General features: G+C 35.4%; 1 protein-coding gene across 1 annotated transcript in view; it reads left to right on the plus strand.

The window, feature by feature from the left end:
- Window positions 1–700: 700 nt before the first annotated feature.
- LOC111461617 (rho GTPase-activating protein 7-like) overlaps window positions 701–15,673 on the plus strand; it is a 19,328-nt gene continuing 4,355 nt past the window's right edge. Inside the window, exons 1-17 of the mRNA XM_023105212.1 lie at window positions 701–1,295; window positions 4,676–4,712; window positions 5,471–5,547; window positions 7,494–7,564; window positions 7,648–7,726; window positions 7,825–7,969; window positions 8,096–8,215; window positions 9,282–9,359; window positions 9,492–9,547; window positions 9,635–9,704; window positions 9,940–10,027; window positions 11,012–11,255; window positions 11,660–11,881; window positions 12,722–13,051; window positions 14,057–14,106; window positions 15,201–15,261; window positions 15,340–15,423. Coding sequence (XP_022960980.1) covers window positions 1,242–1,295; window positions 4,676–4,712; window positions 5,471–5,547; window positions 7,494–7,564; window positions 7,648–7,726; window positions 7,825–7,969; window positions 8,096–8,215; window positions 9,282–9,359; window positions 9,492–9,547; window positions 9,635–9,704; window positions 9,940–10,027; window positions 11,012–11,255; window positions 11,660–11,881; window positions 12,722–13,051; window positions 14,057–14,106; window positions 15,201–15,261; window positions 15,340–15,423 — 1,866 coding nt within the window. The 5' untranslated portion in view covers window positions 701–1,241. The remainder of the gene's footprint in view (window positions 1,296–4,675; window positions 4,713–5,470; window positions 5,548–7,493; window positions 7,565–7,647; window positions 7,727–7,824; window positions 7,970–8,095; window positions 8,216–9,281; window positions 9,360–9,491; window positions 9,548–9,634; window positions 9,705–9,939; window positions 10,028–11,011; window positions 11,256–11,659; window positions 11,882–12,721; window positions 13,052–14,056; window positions 14,107–15,200; window positions 15,262–15,339; window positions 15,424–15,673) is intronic.

A 15,673-nucleotide genomic window follows, 5' to 3' on the forward strand; every position in this document is an offset into this window, starting at 1 on the left:
AAAAAAAAAAAAAAAAAAAAAAAAAAAAAAAAAAAAAAAAAAAAAAAAAAAAAAAAAAAAAAAAAAAAAAAAAAAGTCTGTTAGCTTTCCAGAGTGGTAAATAAGTGAATGCAATTCCGGCCTCTACGGTACGGATTACAGGTGACAGCTACAAGAATGACGGGAAAGTGAATGGTATTCGACGACATGAAGTAAATATTCAAGATTTTTAGTGACGAGCAGCTGTCAGTCCACTTCGAGAATGACTTGGGAGTACCAGTGCCCACACACGAAAAAGTAAAAAAATTTCAAAAAAATATAAAATTTATAATAATTTAAATAAAATATATTGATTAAATTATTAATTTGATTAAAGAAAAGTAAAAAAATTTCAAAAAAATTACAATAATGATTTCCAACACCATATTTAGACAATAATATTTTTTGAGAGTTGAAAAAAAAAAGTAAAAATAAAATAACCAAAAAATATTTTTCTTTATTTTCATTAGCTTTATGAGTCAAATCACGTTGACAAATTTATAAATCTAAATTATCTCCATAATTAAGGGTTAATCCACATTCCAACGTGGCTCGTTTTGATTGGATTTTTAGTTTACTTTGACCGGAACTTGACTAGACACGACCGCAGCTTATCATTACCGCCACTACCATGTCCAAATCCCCTCGCTCCTCTCTCTCTCTCTCTCCTCACGGCCGAAATTAGGTGAAAAGCGAAGTAACTCTCTCTCTCTCTCTATTGCCATATTACTTTCACAACCACTGTTGTTGTTGTTCTATCTACCTAATCCAATACAAAATCTTAAAGGAAAAATTTGTGCGAAAAAATTGTTTTAAGGGAACAAGATTGGTGAATTGTTGTCGATTGGTGACAGTTCATCAGACTTTTCGTCAATCCAATCGGAGGAGGCGAAATGGAGGGAATTTGAAGATGAAATGAGGTGGTGATTGGGTTTGGGTTTGCGGTGCTCTTCTTTCGTGTTTGTATTCAAATCTCAGCCCTAGGAATCAGTTTTCCTTCACTCTTGTTGTTGGATCTTACTGATTCATTGCCAGAGCTGCTCTTTGATCTGGCATTGTCGTCGTGTCTGCGGCAATCGATGCTGCCGTGTTCAGGAAGTTGATTGGAGGAACGAGGTTAGCTATCGGACTGGTTTTCGGGTGAATGTTGACCGGTTTGAGTGGCTGTGTTACTTGCATTGGATGTGCTCTTGATGCCGTAGCTTCAGAGTGAATCGGTGAGAATGTCTGCTTCCTTGGCGGCTTTTGAGCGTCCCAGAGCTGGGGCTTCGAATACGGTGAGTTTGTTTTGGATTTGAAGTATGCCGAGAGTTGATTTAGAATGCTTTTGTTTTTATACAAAAAATTATTTACTCTCTATGTTTGGAAATGCTTTTGTTAGTTTCGGAAAAACGTACGAGGAGGATTTTAGGTCCAATCATGTAGAATTAATGGTTTTCGGCGCATACTATATTAAGTCCGGAATCGTAGCAAGTGTAGGAACTCAACCATTTAGTTTCTAAACTAAATGATCGTAGTACGAATACTTAGATCGAATTAGGATTACTGTAGTGAAATTTGAACTAAATTTCTTTTGTTTCTTTGCCTAATAGTTGTAGGCTGTCAAAAAATGCCTTCAATTCTTTGATCAATACATCTCCACAGTTTGATATTGTGTTTCTATTCAACGTATCGTACAAATCTTGATACACTAAAAAAGAAACCATCAACAGTAACTTGATCAATATTTGGGTTTGAGTAAGCGATCGAGATGTATGGATCCATGGGCCTATGTGTCTATGTAGATCCTGTTCATGGATTAATGAAAATGTGCAAAAGCTCTATTTGCCTCTGCCATTCTATGAGTCTCTTCTTTTTTACTATCGCATTGCCACTCCTTTTGTCAGCATCCACTAATTCGGAACTTAATTTGAAAGCCATATTTTGATCCGGACGTTTTCGGGATACCCCTAATAACCAACGAATGGCCAGTGCTTTTGCTTGTGTGGATCAACTTATCAATATTTGGGTTTGAGTAAGGAGTTCAAACGACACCCATTTGCTTGGAACTGATTGTTCACTTAACCGATTGAAGTTTCCATCCTCAATTCATAATTTTGAAGATGTATTTGTCTCCTTTCCCCCTTTATTTCCTTTGAACGAGTTGGCTATGGCTTCTTCAGCCCTATACATGGCCTCATAAACATGATTCTACTCTCATATTCATGTGGCTACGAACTTTCCTCCCATAGTTGACATTCATTTTGCTTAGTATTATCTGAGCAAGTATGTTTTGGCTTCTAATGGTCTGAGATTTCACATCTCAAGCTCAAGCTGCCCCTGATTTACATTAGAAAAGGAATTTATGATTGGGAGATCCAGGAGTGAGCTTCTCTATCTAATCCGTTTGAGGGTTTCTTTAAAGCCTTTGACCATATTGCAGAGTGCAGAGAGTTGGCAGCGGGAGTAAGGTTATTTATTTGGACATGAACTGAGGTTTCATTGAGAAAAATGAATGAATACAATGGACATACAAAAACTACAGCCTTGCACAAGGAGCCAAACTAAAACGAAGAGCTCCAATCTTTTATCCTGCTTTGAAAGACAAGGCACATACTTGTTCTATACCAAGTTTCGAAGTTCATTATGCCAATTGAAGTGAGAACTTTCCTTTGAACTATCTTTAGAGTCTTTTATGACTCTTCCAGCAAACTATTTTGCTCTATATTAGGGTGGCAGGTACCTGAAGTATTTCGTCATGAAACTTTTGTAGGAATTATATATTGTATTTCTGGCTGCCTTTCACGTGAGATGGTTTGTTCCAGAGAAAGTTGGAGATTTTTTTTGTCTTGAATGCTCATCGATCATGCCCATAACTCCAAAAGAAATCCTATAAGTTTATGGGTGAAAATTGTTGCAGCCTCGTTTTAGGCTATTGGGATACAAAGATTTTTTGGGGTTTTCCTCACCCTTATAAGTGGGGGGGAAATCTTGCATTTTCGTATTATGTGGTGATGGTCTCTCTGGAAGATTTGTTTTTTTTTTTTTTTTTTTCATTTTTTGGTGAAGGGTCAAAAGATGAAAAAGAAATTTTCTACACAGAGAGGAGGTTAAGAATCTTCCACAACATTCTTCAATTCGATCTGAATTCAAATTATTTCCCCCAAGGATTAGATAAAATGAAGAATCAGGCCTTTTCTTTTTCTAGTACAGGATAAAGGATAGGCTGCCACCTAATATATATGATAATAAAAAATAAAAAACAATATATTTAAAATTGGGGATTGGGGATTGGAGATCGAAACCTACCGTCACTGTTCCAAGGCAAAAACACTTGTTTGAGATTTGAATCACTCCACAAGCAAGATTGGTCAAGTCAAGCTTGAGTGATTCTAAGCATGCGACCTAAGCTACCTAGAATTACAAAGACATTTGCATTTGGCTAAAAAAAGTAGGAAGACTCTTTTTACTATATTTTTCATGTCTCCCTTACAAAAATAACATACATGCTTTATCTAGCCTCAAAAGAAAACCTTTGACATTCCACGAGGCATTTCAAGAGTTGTAACTTTCATACTTTATGACCATAATTAGTCACTATGTAAATGTAATCTTAAAATAAAAGAAAGTCTTAAAATACATCAATGAAATACCATAACTCTAGATTACCATCCACCCAAAATTTGTAACCATCCAAAAAAAAAAAAAAAAAAAAAAAACTTAATTCTTTNACATGAATTGCAACTTGATTTATCTTGTGGTAATTTGAACAACATCTTTTTTTTGCATCTTCTTTCAATTTCATGTTGCATGATTAAGATGTCTTGGTTCATATCAAACTTCCCTGCTTTAAAGTGGGTTGGTATCTTTTCATGTCCTACGTCCTTTGAACTCGTCTTAGCAATAGGTCACATTCCTTTTTTTTTTTTTTGGGTAAGAAATTGAGCTTCCATCGAGTAAAATGAAAGAATGTATAAGGGCATACTAAAGAACTAGCCTATAAAAGGTGTCTCGACAATAGGTGATATTTCTAATTAAAACGAAGAGATGAATGAGCTGGACACAAGAATAGCCAAACCTATATCACATCTATTTGAGTCTCACTTTCGATATGATTTGACCTATTGGAAATTGGAACAACCTCTTTCAAACTCATAAGAAGCAGTGAACTAATGGTCATTTTTAAAAAAAATTAATTGAGAAACCAAGCCTTCATCATTAGGAAAAATGAAAGAATATAGAAGTGCATACAAAAAACTGCCCCACAAAAAGGAGTCCTAATATTTACTAAGAAAACAACTTCAATCGAGGAGAATGCGACCTAATTGATAATTAAAAAGAAGAGATAGAAAGCTTGCAATGAGGCAATAAATTAATAACCATTGGCTTCTTTCCTAAGGCTTCGCTTACGAGCTGTTGTGTAGACTTTTTTTTTCACTTTCATCTAGGTTGAGCTTTTTGGAAAGAAATACAGCCTTTTGGTACTGCCAGATGGCCTTTGAGCTTTTCAATGCACAATAACTGATAGCATTGTACTTGTGAAACACCTGATAAAAAATCATTTAATCATGTGAAAGATGCAGCTTCATGCTTGAGGAATATTTTTCTTTCGATTTATTGATTCAGTGCCCTGCATTTGGTGTAATTTAGCACTCATTATTCAGCTTGATTTCTTCAGGTTTTCAAGAGTGGCCCGCTTTTCATATCATCCAAAGGTTGGGCTCCTTTCCTTCCTCTTTGTCACTTTAAATTTTTAGCTTCAGTAGGGCTTCTCGAGAGTTTATTATAATTATGTACAGGACTTGTTTGTCAAGTATACATTTAAGCGACTACTTAAGACATTTTTTCTTTGTGCAACGTTGTAAACGAAGTTATATCATGAATTAAAATTTTAGTTCAGAAGGCTAATGGAGTCTTTCTAAGTAATACATATGTTTCTTGTTTCATGTAGAACTTTTTTTTTGTTAAACATATAGTCAGACTTTAGGATTAATTTGTTAGGCTGTTAACTATGACTATCCCTTATTAGTATTGGCTATACCTTTTTTTTTTTTTTTGATAAGAAACATGAATTTCATTATCAAAGAAAGGAATACAAAAGGGTAGATGAGTGGTCCGCATCAAGCCGAGGGGATTACAAAAAGACTTCCCAATTGGGAAAAATATGAACTTATTTTTGCATATTTCATATGAAGACCTCTGGATGGGTTATAGTTCTCAATATCTTATTCTTAGTTGACTCGAGTTTCCCTCCCGGCTGTAGTAAACAAAAGGGTTGTAATATTTATCTATTATGGACCTCCTCGGTGAAATAATCTATGCAGTCCTTCACTTATTCTTTGATTTTTTTTTTTCAATTTTCCTCCAGTACCTATGATGCTAAACTTAACTTGCTTATTTATTTCTCTTGGAAAGGGTTTTACATCAATCTCAGTGTTTTTGCTAATGTTCCATCGCTACAAAATTTGTGCAGGACTTGGCTGGAAATCTTGGAAGAAGCGCTGGTTCATCCTTACACGCACTTCCCTAGTTTTCTTTAAAAATGATCCTGTTAGTATAGTTAAAATTTCCTCGTTCTTTCTTTCTTCCTTGTTTTTAGTTTTATTTATTGTTTTGGTATTTGGATGATCCTGTTATGACTTGTTTCCTTTCCATCCAATCCATTTTGGATGATCTTGGTATGACATATTTTGGATTAGAGAAACGTTATGAATTATTTTGGATGATCACATAATAATTTCATAAAGTTTGTATGCCAGTTTGTAAAGTAGAGATTTTTGTTCGATCAGTTTGGTTGGGCTAGAGAATTTAGATGGCCAGTTCCTTAAGCTAGAGATTTCTCTTTGTGTTGGTAGTTATTATCTTGAGCTGGATGATTGAAAGGGCAATGTGGTTGACGTGTTGCAAATCTTTAAATTCAAGCGATGGAGGGGGAGTTGGGCAAGTCTGGTTAGGTGGAGTGTTTAGGTTTAAAGCTGAATTCGCTGATATTGTCAAAAAGGAAACAGTCGGTTGGATACAAAAGGCTAGGGTGGATTGGGCTAGGGAGGAGCCTGTAACATGATATATATTTTTTTCACAGTGAGAGGAGTAAGAATTTCATTAGTTCTATTGAGTATGAGGCTGGGATTGTGCTGAAAAAGGATAAGGATAGGGGAGATTCTATTGTTCTTCTCTTCGTTTTTTTAGCCCTTTGGTAGGACCCCAACCTTTTGTGGAAGGTGTGGACTAGTTCCCTATCTCCTTAGAGGACAAAGTTTTTCTGGAAACCCCTTTCTTGATGGAGGAGATCAAAAGGGCTGTTCTTCGTTTTGATAAAAATTTGGCCTAGGGTCCCAATGGGTTTTCGATGACATTTTTTCAAGACAACTGGCAGCGGGTGAAAGATGACTCTCAGAAGGTGTTCAGGGATGGACTGATGAATCACAACTTTGTTGGAAATATGGCTCTGACGATTCTATCATGAAACCGGCACCTTATGACAAAAGGTTATCGTTTGTAAGTATGGACCTTTTCTCTGGGATGGACTGATGGTGGGGTCATGAGACCTCTAGGAATTCGTGTAAAGATATTTCGTCTGAGTTTCCTTTGTTTTCCCAATTTGTTCATTTGGTGGTGGGGGATGAGAAGATACTTGTTTTTGAGAGGATACGGGGTTGGGGGATAGACCCCTATGCTCTTTGCTTCACCGTTTATTTCAATTGTCTTCTTTCCCGTTTGATTTCGTCTATCCTTTCCGTTGCGGAGTCTCAACTGTCTCCTTTTGTGGGCTTCTGTCGTCTGTTGACTAATAAGGAAACAACAAATGTCTTGGCATTGTTAGCTATGATTGGTGATTTTTGTTTTCGGCCCAATAAGGGGATACTCGTCTTTGGAGCCCTTCTTCACCCAAATGCTTTTCTTGTAGCTCTTTTTTCGTTTCTTATCTTGTCTTTCCCTGATGAACAATTCTAATTTTCCTCGGTGAGGAGGGTGAAGATTCCAAAGAAGGTTAAATTTTTATGTGGTAGGTTTTGCACGGAAGAGATAAGAGGCTCTTGGCCATAGGTCCTTTTTGGTTGGGCCGCATTGTTGTATTCTTTATAGGAGGGAAACTGAGAACCTCGACCATACCTTCTGGAGTTGTGAGTTTTCTTGGATAGTTTGGAGTGGGCTATCAAGGAGTTTGGCTTCAACTTCGTCAATTCTTAGGCTGCAGAGAGGCAATTGAGAAGTTCCTCCACCATTCTCCTTTTTAGGAGAGAGGGCTGTTTTTGTGGATGAATGTTTATTTTGTAGCATCTCCCCCATTCTTGTTCAGGTTATTTGTTTTCCAATGAAGTAAATGTTCATTGACTGCTACTATAAATGTGGATTCTTATATACCTTCCATTCACTTGTCAACTGTATTAACTTTGATGTTTCTCATTAAAAAACCTGTATTAACTTCAAATTTGGATGGGATGTAGCATGATTGATTTATATCAACTGAGATATCTTTCTTGTCTTGTATTTAGAGTGCACTTCCTCAAAGAGGGGGTGAAGTAAATCTTACTTTGGGGGGCATAGACTTGAATAATTCAGGGAGGTAAGTTGTTCTTAATGTGAATGTGAATTTTTAATTTCTTTTTTCCTATTATTGAACCTAAGCATGCAACTTTATTCATGTAGTGTGGTTGTTAGAGAGGATAAGAAGCTCTTGACTGTATTGTTTCCTGACGGTCGTGATGGACGAGCTTTCACTCTCAAGGTACTCTAATTAGGCCATATCATATGTGTAAATAATATTTTGTTTCTTTAACTTTTTATTAATCTGATCCTTCTGTTCCTGTGCCTCATGATAAAAAGGCCGAGACCTCAGATGATCTGTTTGAATGGAAAACGGCCCTCGAACAAGCCCTTTCACAGGCACCAAGTGCTGCCCTTGTCATGGGACATAATGGGATTTTTCGGAGTGACACTAATGAAAAAATTGACAGCTCTTTCCATCCATGTTTGTATTCTGCTATCATTTTGCAATGACTTGTTCATTACGACGTTTTATTCCTTTTTGAATGCTTGGATTATGCGTGGCCTACTCGCTTGCTTAATCCATCAATGTTCCACTAATTATATCCAGGGAGAGATAAGCGTCCTGTTAAATCTTTGGTGGTGGGAAGACCTATTTTACTTGCACTGGAAGATATTGACGGAGGTCCATCCTTCCTTGAGAAAGCACTTCGGTTTCTTGAAACATTCAGTAAGAGGTTATTTTGAAATTATGATGAAATTAGTGCTATTCTCACTTCGTGCCTTTGAATTTCTGTTTCTTATTTTGTAGATCTGTTATATGAGGTCATTACTAATTCAAACTTTCTTTTATCCATGTTTTAGTTGTTCTTTTTTCTGATTATTAACAGTGATGGTTTGATTTTTAATACTCTTTCATCTCAAATGCTTCAAGAAAGCGTGCTTTGGTGCTATAATTTTGTGTCCATCTAATATTGAGATTGAGCTATACAGCTATTTGGACAATTTTATTGCTTTTGGCGAATGGGACTAGAAAAATACCCTAACCCCGAATGACAAAATTCAGAATTGACTCCAAAATCATCGTCTCCAACCAAAATTTTGTATTCTATTCGACACCAACGGTGAAAGTGCTGAACATATCATCCTGAAAAGCTATTTCACTTTTAATTTTATCTTTTCTCATCTTACCTTATAGGAAGCATTATATTAAATAGTACTCTGAACCATCTCCCATGCACCCACCCTTTGCACCCTGGAATATCTTCCTGTGTTGTTGAGCTGAGCTCCAAAAAATGGTAAAGAAATTGGCCTGTCGCAAAAGCTTCCCAATCTTACATAAATGGTAGTGTAGAAACTCTTCAATCGAATTACTACATGAGGAACCCAAATCATTCCAAAGGAACTCCGAAAAAACTCCCAAATCATTCCATGGGAACTCTGATAGCTCAACGAAGCATTCACTGCAAATGAACATCTGAGAAAATCTGAATGGGATCCCCTGTGGCCTATTTGTGCAGAACACGCCAATGAGGGCTGAGCACCAAAGAACCTATGAAAAAATCAGAGGTGGCAACCCCCCGGGAAGAAATATGAGAAGAGAGTCAATGCAATAATTAATAGTATGAGAGTTAGGGAATGAGATACACAGAGATCATGTCCTTAAATTGAAGCTTAAAAAACTTTCCTTCATGTAAAGAGATATTCTTGGCTGATTCTGATGCAAATGATATGCAAACTTGGTATTCACTTTTTATATTGTTAAATCAACTTTATTTCTTTGAACTTCTCTTTAGGCACCAAGGTAGAAGGGATTTTGCGGCAGTCTGCAGATGTTGAAGAGGTAGACCGTAGAGTTCAGGAATATGAACAAGGTATTATTTAAAATTTTCTAATTAATGAGGGAACAAATAAGTAAACTAAAAATTATGTGGATGATCCATTTGCTATCAAATAGAAGCATCCCAAGTTGGAACACATGCCTTAATTTGATTTATTTCTTCTAGGCAAGACAGAGTTTGGTTCTGATGAGGATGCTCATGTCATTGGTGATTGTATTAAGGTACTTCCCTTTACTATATTGATGGTTACCTTGATATTTTATTTATATGTACAAGTTCTGCTTCTTAATGAGTAACTTGGAATGTAGCACATTCTAAGAGAGCTTCCCTCATCACCAGTTCCAGCTTCGTGCTGCACTGCATTGCTTGAGGCTTATAGTAAGTTCGCTAACCCCATTATAATTTTTTGAAACCCCTTACATGTGTGGAAAAGAAAATATTGTGGCACCAATCATACGTTGTGGATAGAATGTGAGAGAATTCGTCATTTAAAGTTGAGGATAATCTAACAAATCATCTTAGAATCAGGGATGATCACTTTTTGGCTTGTTTTGTTTAATAGAATGTAAATGGATTGGCATTGATCATTTGAATTATTGTTCCACTGTTTAAGAAATTGATCGAAAAGAGGTGCGGATTAATGCCATGCGATCATCTATATTGGAGACTTTTCCTGAACCAAACCGGCGTTTGTTACAAAGGTTAGTGATAATCTTTAGTTGCATTTCTTTCAAAGTAAATTTTTGTATCTTTTGTTTATCATATTCATTTAATCATATTGCAAAAAAGTACTTGTGAAGATAAGGCTTTCATTGCAAGGTCTATCAATTGGTCGATCGTCTTTTTCTCTTTGGTTATGTTAATCTTAATTTATAGTACGTCTCTTACGGGGAATTTGGTATGTAGTGATGAAAATTGGCAGTTTAAGAATAGAATAGAATAGTTGCTTTAAAAGACATTCATGTATTCAGTTTCTAAGACCTGAAGTGAATTTATGTTTCAGGTTGGTACGAATTTTTAGCTAATAGGTATTGTCTAAATATTTAAGTACTCTAGTAAATATATTATTTAGTAAGTGATCTCTCTCATGCCTCAACTCAAAATGTCTTCAATGCCTTTCTTACATTTTTCTGGCGCTCATCATCCTCATTAACATCTGTAATTTTGAATATTTATTTTTCATTTTCACTTGGTTCTGTTAAAGATCACTACATCCTCATCCTTTAAATAAGAGAACTTAAAGATCACAGTACTTGTAAACAGTTGATCTTATGTTGTGCATTCTAAAATGTAATAACATTATTGCATTTTATGATAGCTCTGTTGCACTTGCAGAGGAACCTGCCTTTGTAAGAATGATATTTCACTTACGGTTTGCCATTTGGTAGTTGTCATCCCGTTCCCTTTAATTTGAGATCAGTTTACATACGTGTCCTAATTAAGTAATTTTTTAATTTCATTTTTTTCTTAATCAAAGCTTATTTTTCCATTAAAATTTAGTTATTTACTTTTATAACTGTAAGCTTTCTGTATTCTTGGTACTTTGGTATGCTAGCTTGAATTTTCTGTCTTTAAATACTGTCGCAAATTTCGGAACTTTCTATCATCGTTGCATTTTTTTAATAATAAACATATCATTCTTGCATTTCCCAATATGTCAATTTGATTTTTCATTCTCTTTCTAGAGTTTTAAAGATGATGCATACCATCTCTTCTCATGCTCACGAGAATCGGATGACTCCATCTGCTGTTGCTGCTTGCATGGCACCTTTGCTGTTACGACCTTTATTAGCTGGCGAATGTGAGTTGGAAGATGAGTTTGATGTAAGTGGTGATAACTCTGCACAGCTGCTTGCCGCTGCCAATGCAGCTAATAATGCTCAAGCAATTGTTACAACTCTTCTGGAGGAGTTTGAGAATATTTTTGATGTAAGTACTTGCCTTTTAAGCATTTTCTTAGTGTTTACTAGAAGGCTGCAGTTTGGTTTTTGAAAGATTAAATGGTAACTTGGTCCCTTAACGAGCTTCAAGCTCTTCATATAAAATGATTTCAACCAAGTTGGAAGATGATATCCACCTTTTTTTCGCCTTCCCTTTTTGCATCCTCCTTTTTTGTTTCAGGGTAGGGCTGTATTTCCCGGTTGTATCTCCTTTCATATAAAGTTTCTCATTAAAAAAATCTTCAACACAGAATCTTTTTGTTATGCTTGAGGAAAAACATAGTAGTGGTCGGGTAACAATATTGACAAACACAGTCTAATTACTTAATAATTGCATTTCAATTTTTTTTCTATCATTATGATTCTCTTTTGTTTTTTTGTGATATCTTCCAGGATGAGAATCTACACAGATGCTCAATTTCAGCAGATTCTCAGATTGAAAATAGTGGAAGTGATGATTCCACTGATGATGAAAATCTTGATGTGAAAGGAAATGGCTATCACAATGTGGAAAATGGGGTTGATCCAGACACAGATGATGATCCTGAGCGTGTACTCAGTGGAAAATTGAGTGAAAGTAGTGGCTATGCTGGAAGTGATCTTTATGACTATAAGGTTCCCTGTCTCCTGATTCTTAATTTTTGAAACACTGCATTTTTTGTTGGTTAACTTTTCCTTAATTTTTCTGTCTTTATCTTCTTTATTAAAAACAGAGGCATATCATTGATCTTATAAAGGGTTATAAAAATAGAACCAAGGGAAATACGAAATCTCCTTGGTCTGGAGGCAGGATTCATAGGAAGGACGATATGCTAAATTGATAAAAAAAAAAAGTTTACTTGAAATTAAAAGCATTTGCTATTACAGTTGCAATCAACTATTGTAATTTCTAATTTTTTCATGGTTGGATTTCTGACCTTCAAATTCTTCGTTGTTTTGTTTTTTCTTTTCCCCTTTTTTTACTAAATTGTTTTTTAAATCTGTTTTGGAAGTTAATGTTCTTTTTGTTTCCTATAAAAGAACGATGGAAAATACATGCAGCAGAAGAGAACTAAACTCTTACTATAATCAACAAGCTTATTGGTGAATCTCCCAAAGCGTAATTTGAAGAATAGTTTTCTTGTGTAGAGGGATTCTTATTGAACTCTTTTTGTCGATAATTTATTAGTAGCTCTATGGCCTTGAATAATGTAAGATCTTGATAATGTTGCATATTCTCAAGTTAATTTTCTGCTTCGGTTCCATCCAGAAATGCATGTAACCTTCTCTAGTGAAAGACCTGGATAAGTCATGGTGCTTATCATCCATTAATATTAAGTTGAGTCAACACAGACATAAAATCGATAGAACTTTGTGCTGTTCCTCATCAGGACTATTTGTTTCTCTTCCTTGAATAATTTCCTTGTTAACCAATGAAATGTTAATGAACATGCACAAATTTCTGTATATGAACAGCCTTTTGGAGGTGATGACTCGGATGTTGGATCCCCACGAGAAAATCATGATTTAGCTCAGAGTTCAAATTCATGTCTTGATCTTCATAAGAACTCCGACACCAATGTTCAACCGATTGCGGACCAAAGCAAACAAAAGAAAGGAAATGTGAGCACTCTGACTGAGATGGAAACTCCAAATATCTCGCCTGCTGGTGAATCTTACCGATCAATGGGAGAGATCTTAAATTCAATGGATCCAGGAAATGAGTCAAGTTCTGGGAAGCAAGTTGGTAAAGTTTCAAGCTCTAATATTAATGCTAAGAGAACAACTTTCTGGGGAAGGAGCAATGTAAGTTTTCATTTTTTTTAGTTGAAGAATATTAGAGTAGAAGAAGTGAAATTATTCTCTCCTTTTACTGTCTTAAACTTTTTGCAAGAACATGTGCGTAAATACTGTAAAAGCCTCCTTTTCCTTTCCGATCACATCTCTCATGAAACGATCCCATATTATTAAGTCAACACTAATAGGAAACACAAGAAGCATAAAAATTGCAAAGGTCTTCCACTGGCTTGAATGAAGGGTAGCTCATGAAAAGGTGGTGCTAATATCTTAGTCTTTTAATGAAGCACAAACCATCTGACCCTTCGAGCACGCGCCATAACAATACCGCATGATATATGTGTTTGAACTGTCTTTAATCGTTGTCAAAAGAAAAAAAGACAACCTTTTTGGTCAAATTATGCTTCTGGATGACCTTATCCACTTCTTTGAGGACAATTAGAGTCCGAAATGCTCAAGGAGGTCAGGACACAATAAAAACTAACAGCCATATGGAACGTGATAATTGACTAGCAGTGATAGCCACTTCCCCATCATCTGTGGAGTTGAGGATTTCGGGAATTTGGCATACAAATGCTGAGGTCTTAGGTTAGAATCTCTCTTTGTGTTTCTTGAGATCTAATGAGTAGACATGTGGGGTATCCTTAGACGATTAGGATTAGTTGAGGTGCTGCTGTGCACCTAGAGCTACTCTTTTAACAAAACAAATAAACAGGTGTTATTCCTTCAGTTTTCTTGATAAAAGCTTGATTTCTCATAAAAAAGAAAGAAAGAAAAATAGAAGCAAACCAATCAATTTTACTGCTACAACAAGATTATTTGTTATGCTTTCTTTTTATCACTGATACAGACAATCTTATAAAAAATGATCACTGATACAGACAATCTTATAAAAAATGATCACTGATACTGACAAGTGATATTAATGCAGGCACTCTTGTGCAGTAGTCTGCACCTTAAAATGTTTGCTTGGTTCATTAAATTAAAACTTGTTCTTGATTTTATTTGTTGCAGGCAAGAAAGACACCCTCTATTGAGTCAGTAGATTCTTCCGGAGAAGAAGAGTAAGATGTTCATTGGCTTTTTGCTTAATATACGAAATCTGTCTGCATGTTGTGATTTTTATGAGCTCAATTTGAACACAGACGTGCTTATTAGCTCATTCATGTTTCTTGTCAAAAAGAGGGAAAAAAATCTATTCAGAAAAGGTTCAAATTCTGTTATAGTCATGGAAGACATGAGGATTGGCATGGCAAAGGTGCTTATAACTTGTTTTGCAATTTCCACGTTTTGGACATTTGATTGAAATGAAACAGAAAAAATCATTAGAGGACAAAATTTCACACACAGAGTAACTGGAATAGAATAATTACGTTCTAATTTTATTTTTTTTGGATGTATGACCCTTCGTTGGGAAAAGGGATGTCTTGTCCAATCGTTCCCAAGGTTGTTGTGTTGGTTGGCTTCTTTCTTGAATGAGATACATTGATCATTTCCTTATCAAATAAAAAAAAAAAATCTTTTTGTTTGTATACCTTTTCCTGTTAGGGTAGTTCTGAGTTGGACATTGGTCACTTTTGGACGCTTATTAAATGATATATATAAATCTTTGAAGGACCAATGTACAACTCAAGAACTAAATGATATATATAAATCTTTGAAGGAACCAAGAACGCAAAAGCCCTATTATGGAAAAACCTCATCATGACTTTCTTTTGGAATATCTAGAAAGAAAGAAATTAAAGAATATTTGCAGAAAAGATCCAGACCTACACAAAACTTTTCGACAATGTTGTTTACCAAGCTATATCTTGGTGTAAACTGTCTAATATTTTTACTTCGTATAGTTATACCTCTCTCATTGCAAATTGGGAAGGTCTTTTGTAAACACCATGGATTATACATCCTAATCCCTCTTGTAAATTTCAATCATCAATGAAATTGTCTCTTATATAAAAATAAAAAAATAAAAAATCCTTGAAGGAAGACAATTGGACAATTGAAGTTACTGAATCAAAATTTCTTTTATACTTTTGGGGTTCTTATCAAGAAACATCGGATACTTTTTGTTGGTTCCATGGGTCTTTTTCTCCCCTCCCAGTGCTGCTTCACCATGAACTGGTCTTTTCCCTAAAGACAAATTTCAATTATTTTGTAGACTTGCTATTCAGAGGCTTGAGATGACAAAAAATGACTTGCAACAGAGGATTGCCAAGGAGGTAGTCAACCTTCCCAACTTTGCTATTCGAAGAACCGGTATGTGATTATAGTATTTACGGAATATCCATATTGTGTAGGCTAGAGGAAATGCAATTTTACAAGCCAGCTTGGAAAGAAGGAAACAAGCTTTGCATGAGCGGCGGTTGGCACTTGAACAAGATGTACGTTTCTGGGATGGTGAATGCTTGTGGTTTATTTTTCTAGTAAATCTTTGGCATAATTAAGCCGCAAAATTTAATACTATAACACCGGTCTTTCAATTTTAATAAAAAAATGTTCATAACTATTAGTTTCTGAGATTTGGTTTGATGACGGGAGTGGCCTTGGAAGTTATTTATGTAGATATAGTATAGTTTTCTCATTTTGTTCCTCATTCTCTTGTTCTTTTTTTTTTTTTTTTTTTTCCCCAGA

The sequence above is a fragment of the Cucurbita moschata genome, unplaced genomic scaffold (assembly GCF_002738365.1).
Source record: "Cucurbita moschata cultivar Rifu unplaced genomic scaffold, Cmos_1.0 Cmo_Scf00025, whole genome shotgun sequence".
Lineage (NCBI taxonomy): Eukaryota > Viridiplantae > Streptophyta > Magnoliopsida > Cucurbitales > Cucurbitaceae > Cucurbita > Cucurbita moschata.